General features: G+C 44.8%; 1 protein-coding gene across 1 annotated transcript in view; it reads right to left on the bottom strand.

The window, feature by feature from the left end:
• Window positions 1-1,551: 1,551 nt before the first annotated feature.
• Window positions 1,552-7,247, bottom strand: part of LOC135824255 (uncharacterized) — a 371,974-nt gene continuing 366,278 nt past the window's right edge. Inside the window, exon 26 of the mRNA XM_065336986.1 lies at window positions 1,552-1,694. Within this exon, the coding sequence (XP_065193058.1) occupies window positions 1,552-1,694 (143 nt within the window). The remainder of the gene's footprint in view (window positions 1,695-7,247) is intronic.

Genomic DNA, 7,247 nt, shown 5'->3' with positions numbered 1-7,247 from the left:
CAAACAGTTCGATTTTTTTTAGTGCATGCACATGGGCAGTTGCGCAAGTGTTTGCACATGCTGTGACAAGTAGTTTCTAGTGTCAGGTAAGAAAGTTCTTCTGAACACGGAGTAGTTGCTCTCTTAGACTTTGGTTGACTTTTAGTTTGAAATTAGTGTTCAGTTCACGAACTTGTATAGCTAAGTCGGTGAAGGGGATGGCGCACCGCCCGCCCAATCGGCTAGGGAGCCAACAAACTCTCCACGGATTTTTCGCGAAGCGAACTTGCGCTTCGTCAGCTGCTCAGTCGAGCGATCCGTCTTTGGAGGAGAATTCGGACCACCGGGAAGATCCTGAGATCGAGGTCTGCTCAGACTCTGATCTTCCCCAAATGGAATCCGAAGTAGATTCTGACGACGATGGTGGGTGGGACTGTCAGTAGTAGTGATGCGAGTTAGGAGCGTTTACCTGTTGAAACTATCGCAGATGACGACGTTGTGACTGCCACGAATCTGGCTGGTGGCACTGCTACGCAGCGAAGCTACTCGGATGCTGTTGATGCAGCTATTGGCAGTGCAACTCTCAGCGATGCAGAAAAGTGCAACATACTTGGGATCCGGAAGCCTGATAAGCAGACAGTGTTGCCATCTAGGGATTATCCCGACAGCCGCCGAAAGACCGGTACTTCCCCTCGCTCGCTGCTACTGAAGAGGTTTGAGTGGCTTGCCTATTCCGGAAAGGCTGGCGAGGAAGGCGTTTTTTGTGCGCCGTGCGTCCCGTTTCCTACATTGCATCGACAAGGATCAACCCGAGGTGAATACCTCATTTTCCATTCTTACTGCTGGACATGGCCATCCAAGTAATCGTATATTATATTATTTTGCCATTGTTCTCGATCTCAGCATGTCTGGAGCTTTGAAGCACTATCTTTACACAATTCAATGTAGTACGGCTATGTTCTACTACAGCCAGAGTCCTCAATGAAGTGGTTGAAAAAGTGGGAGTGAGTGCATGTGCTAAAATAGTAATTCTACATAACCGCTAAGCCTATGACGTAAAATAGCCGCTATGTCGTAATGTGTACAAAATACAGGCACCGCATAGGTTCCCCTGTCATGAATATTACCCGCGCCCTCCCCTCCGGTGAACTCTGGATCCGACACTGCTATGGCGCCCATTGCGAAGGCCATCTTCAAGGGGTAGTAGCATCGAAGTTACGTCCTGAAATTGGGAGTAGAGCACCACCATAGTGTGCTACAACATGTCCCCATGCACCAACAAATGGTCTTGAATAACATTATACACTAAAAATCATTTGGGGAAATATTCAATTTGTGGACTTCGCTCTACCAGACATGCACTATAATGAATCCAACCTTGTGGCAAGAAAGCACACACTAAATGTATTGGTGCTGCTTCCATTTATAATGTTTTGCACATTAAACTTGATGCCTGATCATTTACATACAGTTACAAGGTAAGGGTAAGAATGCAACAATGCAAATACATGCACTGACATCAAGACAGGAACACATGCGTTTGGCAGCCTCATATTTTATCTTATGATATCTTTACAACTTACGAGTACATGATCCAACCTTAGTTGTTCCATTACACACTGGTTGACCATCAAGATACTCATATCCAATATCACACGTAACCATACCAGCAGGTGATATACTTGCAATATGATCTCGAGGACTGCGTACACAAGCTGAAAGAAGAAGAAAAACGATTTGAAACAGATCAAAACAAGTGTCATTTGCAATCTTGAGAGAACACATTTGAGTAAACAGCTTCGAAGATTGCATTCCAAAGTCTATTTGTTCCGCCAAGTTAAAATTGGCGCTTATCTTCTCACTTGGTTTTCGGTGTTCTGCCTGTGTCACACAGCATGGAACCACCGATTCACCATCCGAATACAACTATTGATCATTGAATCCGACGACATGGCAGCACAAACCATCACAGAAGTTGGGATCGGTTCGTTTGAGTGTTTTTGACAGAGCTGCCGCCGACGAACACTTCCGTCAGCGCAAGAAAACACTGCAACCTCCGCTCGAGTCCGTAAAATAGGTCAGGATGTTCGCATTTCAGAGCGATGGAGAATAAAGTTTCTTTCTACGTCCAGCTGTCTGATGGCAAGGATTGTTTACCCCGGGGAGGTATAGAAAAGCTGAAAAAGCGCTTCGCGAGCTTGAATTTCAGTGCTTGCACAGTACAGCGCCTAGTGAAGGGCTATCACCTGCAAATCGCTGACGAAGAAACTGCAGCTCATGTCGTCATCTCCAGTAAGTGAGACCAATCTGGCGGACACACTTTGAACCTCACAGAGGACAGGGCAAAGGAGCTAATCAAAGAAAACACCAAGTCCTGAGGGAAACACTTATGCAAAGGACTTTCAGGAAACTAGCCTAATGGACTGGTGCACGGCGTTAGGACTTAGGTGCAGTACGCACAGGTGCTACATCAAGCGGAAGCTATCACTGCGCTGCATGTACAAGCACCAGCGGCTCGCGTAGGTGCTGATCAGCAAGAACGACAAGCGAAAGAGGCGATTTGAAAAAAGGACACTGATATGGCGTTGGCTTTTTGTCTCAAACAAAGACGCATTGTTGCGACGAACGGGGATAACACTTACGGTCAACATGCGGGCAGTCTCAATCAGCTTATGACTGGCTAGGTGACAGGCTCGCACTGCCTTTGAGAGTGATTCAAGACGAGGAGAAGTGGAACAAGCTATGAACGACACGTGCAGCAGATGTCCGGATCGAACGTTTTGAGCTCTTCCTCCAGCGACGATAGTGGCGAGGAGGATGTGTAACTTGCTTGAATTGTCGACTGAGTTGCTTACTGACATGTAAATAATCATGTATATAGTGCTCTGTGATCGTGGCTTGCTTCAAATATTCGTATTTCTTTCCTGAGACAAGTGTGAAGATAAGTGCCAATTGTAACTGGGCGGACCAAGTATGAATATTCACGCCTTAATGATCAAATTGTTAAGAGTAACTCTCCATCACTGTAACCAGATACTATAATTATACTGTCAGAAAGTGCAATAACTAGGCACAAAACTGACATACTACTGAGACATTCGACGTCCTGACACCCAGCTTCAACACATCTCCGTAGCGCTAACCAACAGCGTTCCAACTCGGAAAGTTCAAGGTTATGGAGAGACCAAAGAGGAGAAGGTAAGCGAAACGAAAATGAGCACAAGCTGTAGTCCCATGGAACAAAGAATGTCGATTGTTAGTGGACAATGACGAGACCAGTAAGATACTTGACATAGCGGTCTAACTACAATTCGAAGCAGCAAAGCAGTCACACCGCCCAACTTGTATCGTATCCATAACTCGTATCCATATGTCCTTTTGCTTTCTACATTTATTATTGGCTCAACATAAACGTTTCAAAATATTAAGAGGATTTGACTCTTGATCGCTTGTTTTTCTTCAGCAGGTCTGGTCACCTTCTGTCCCCCCCCTTTCTCCTAACCAACACGTGTGCTCATTTCTGAAAACCTTGAACATGTTCGACGATGTAGTGTATGACTAGGGGACAGGATTAGATATGATTCCTAGTGCAGTACTCATATAAATGTTCAAAGGAATGCCATTTTTGCATGATGTGTTGTTTTGATAACTGTCTAGAACGATCCACTCTCATCGCGTTTGGAATGAGAAGTGAAACAAGCCCATAATGTTTAAAAATATTTTTTTTCATGACATTGGTTCATGACACTGGTTCATGACATTGGTTGACCTCATGCAATGAGTGATATGCGAACTGTCATTATTACTATTATTATCATTATTATTATGTCTCCTCTATTCACTTCTTTCGAAGGCGATAAGCCAGACCCACCGGGAAATATTTCCATAGGTGGGACAGCAAAAATAAAGTGAAAAAATAAAAAGCTAAAAACCAAAGGGACAAGAAATAGTTTTAGCTGGACATTTCCCACAGTCGAACGGCCACGCAGAGTCCGCCGTTCGCGCTATGAAGCACGTGGTCTCGAAGTACACGCACCAAGGCAATCTTCAGGATGAGGCCTTCAATACTGCCTCGCAGGAGTGGCGCAACACCCTACAGTCCATTCATAAAAAGATGGGTCCTGGCTCTGGCGAGCTCCCGTATTTGGCGATTTTTCGTGATTTCATCGTACACAGTGCAGTGCTGCGAACTTTGAAATTTGAAAAAGGGTCCAAAAAGGGTGCCTGAACTGGGGTTCGAACCGCAGAATGCACTGTCAAACGGCCTGGATTTTGATAGTTTTTCCCAATTCAGTGCTTTTGGGGCAAAACCTGGCCGAAATCCTATTCTTGCTATGGCTTGCTTTTTGGACAAAAAAACTTCAGAAACATAATTGGAAGAGGATTCCATATGGGATTGCAGAAAAAAATTCTAAAAAAACTCAACGTTTGACCCATTTATGGCCAAAAGCTAGAAGTTCATTTTTTTTCTGAATGGACTGTAATGCAGCGGGCGTGTCGCCCGCCCAGATGCTATTCGGACACCCGCTGCGTGTACTCATCCCGACTCATTGACTTGTGTTCTGTTACCTTTATTTTTACTTCACCATAGGTACAGGCATTGCTGCCTTCTTGCTGTGGATCATAAATGATGCCACAGCTCCTAGGTTATGATGAAAAATTAAATAGTATGATAGATTAATATGATCAAATATGAGCAGTATGCGAAGTAATAAGATGTCATGGCTGTCAGCAGGACAATTATAAAAAATACCATGCAGCAGTGTATTTATGTGTTTTGTGGTGGTGTATTCGACCCTTCGTGAAACCAAGCTGCCACCTTCCTGGATCGAGAAGTTGCCGCTCAGAAAGCCGCATCCGAGTACAACCGATCAGCTCACCAACTCCAACCCTTGGCTGATGGTGGCCAGGTCCGAGTGCAGAATCCTCCCACCAAGAAGTGGGGCCAGGTCTGGACAACCATCTGTATTTGTCGGACCCACAATTACCATGTCCACCTTCCAAGCGGCCGCGTGCTCTGGTGCAGCCGCCTGTACCTCCGCTCGCTGCCACCGCCGTCAGCCTCTGGTCTCGGTCAGTCTCCAAGCTCGGACAACACGTAGGCTCTCTTTCAGGCTGCAGAGCGGACACCCAGCCCCTCGTCGGATTCCTCGATTACCGTCCGGCCGCATAGCTCCCCCAGCAGAAAGCAACCACAGCGTTTAGATCTGTAGACTTGCAATATAATTGATCGTTTCTGTTTTCATCTTTATTCCGTTACATTTGCCTCTTTTAAAACGCTTCTTCAGAATTCCCTAACTCTATTGCAGCGTACTTCTTGCTCTTGAAAATACCACCATTCCGGCAACAGGATCTCAGCCGCAACAAATAGATAACTTTGCCAATATTTCTAGTTGCAGATCAAAGTGTGTGTGGCTTAATTCATCCTGGCATAGGTGATTGGAGAGAGTATGACGAACTGTCTTGGTAAGATGCTTCGTTTCCCAGCCCCGCGACAAATATAGTCTCAACATCATTGAAGGATACGAAAATTCGTGTTGCGTGATAAAATGACATGAGATCTAGAACCGTTATTTCTCCTTTCTTGGATCTTCTAATTGGAACACAAGTGCTCATCCTTCGTTTATTGCTTGCACACCTGCGAAGCTTTGTCTCCACTTGGTGTCCTATGTGTTTCTTGGAGTTTGGGCAGGTCTTTGAATCCTTAGTGTCATTGATACCAGGCATTCTGTGACATGTGCACAATGTATGCTTATTTATGGCAGATATACATTTCAAATGGGCACCAAAATTTCCATGTTGGAAGTTGGAAATAGACATCACTTTGGCATGAAAAAAGAAATTTCCAAAAATTATGCCTAAACCACCTTTTAACTTGGCTAGGCTCACTTTACGTTTTCTTGCAGTCAGTTCAAACTTTTTGCTCGTGACTGAGTCCTAACTGGGGATAACCCTTCACATCAGTGCAATATCTTTATTAGGATGACCCAGAGGCTTGTCGCCTATCAAGGGGTTCACCGGTTTGAAGGATTTACATGTACATGTATGAGCTAAAGTGAAAGTAGTGAAAAGTTATGCGGCGTGAATGCGTTGGGGAGCACACAGGGGGGGGGGGTATGTACATGCCATAGGCATACCGGAGAGCGAAGCACTATGTTTGCAAGTGAGTTTCCGAAGCTCATTCTTGAAAACAATAATGGATGGTTCTGTAGTTAGTCTTGGTGGGAGGCAGCTCCGTAAGAGGGAGGTTTGGAAGAGAAGCAACGATTTTGATGTGGTCTTTGCTTTAGTGAGAATAATTTTGTTAGTATTGTGGGCATCGAAGAAAGGGCTTGGATCTCTGCTGTGAAGCGCAGCTGGAATCTTGAATATCGATTGAGTTCACGAGACTGATGGCGAACGGAAATGAGTCTTCTAGGCTACTGTTGAAATCATACTTCTCAGATTGCCTGCACTGTCACTGTATGATCACACTCCACCGCATGATCTTACCCTATTCTAGTGAACCACAACAGTGTGCTGCCTCTGCTCATGGGTGTAGAAGTTCACTGCAACCATATCAACTTGTATACTTTATTTATAGTGGAAATCAAAACAGGCAAAATGCCTAATAACATTGGACCCACTGTGAATAAAATGTGAAAGGATATTGTGGAAAAGTAGATATAAGAGTAAAAGAGAAAGAAAAGAAAACAGAAGGTTTGTTGCAACGAACAGATATCAATCCAGTGAGCATTGGAAAACCTATGTTGCTGATAATATATACTGCAAGGCTTGAGATTTGAAATCAAAATACCTATTTGAACATTTTGCTGCTGGGGGCAATCTATTCCACATAATGGCTCCAGCGTGCGTTAGGCGCTTAGCAGAACAAGCATTGCTGGCAGGTGGGACCACAAGCAAGTTGCTTTGGCCTCTTCGAGTGCAGGACAGCAAAAAAAGGACTGAAATAGGGTACTACATGCACCATGCAAACATCGCCAGATGAAACAAAACATTCAAGTGCACAGAAACATGTAGATCACATATATTCATTCGATTTAGCAGGGGAGCAGTACTGGTCCACGGTGGCGACTTGCAGACTGCCCGAGTGGCACGTTTGAACAGCCTATGTAGCCGTTGTTCCTGAGCAACTGACAAATGCGGGTAGTAACTAATAGAAGCATACAAAAATTCAGGCAAAATGATAGATCTGAAGTAGGTGAGTCGGCATGGATATGGCAGCGAGGAAGCATGTCGCAGCAGGACAGCAATTTTGCAGGCAACAC

Source organism: Sycon ciliatum, chromosome 9 (genome assembly GCF_964019385.1).
Source record: "Sycon ciliatum chromosome 9, ocSycCili1.1, whole genome shotgun sequence".
NCBI lineage: Eukaryota > Metazoa > Porifera > Calcarea > Leucosolenida > Sycettidae > Sycon > Sycon ciliatum.
Note: the sequence above shows the minus strand (reverse complement) of the source record. Positions and strands in the feature narration are given on the sequence as shown.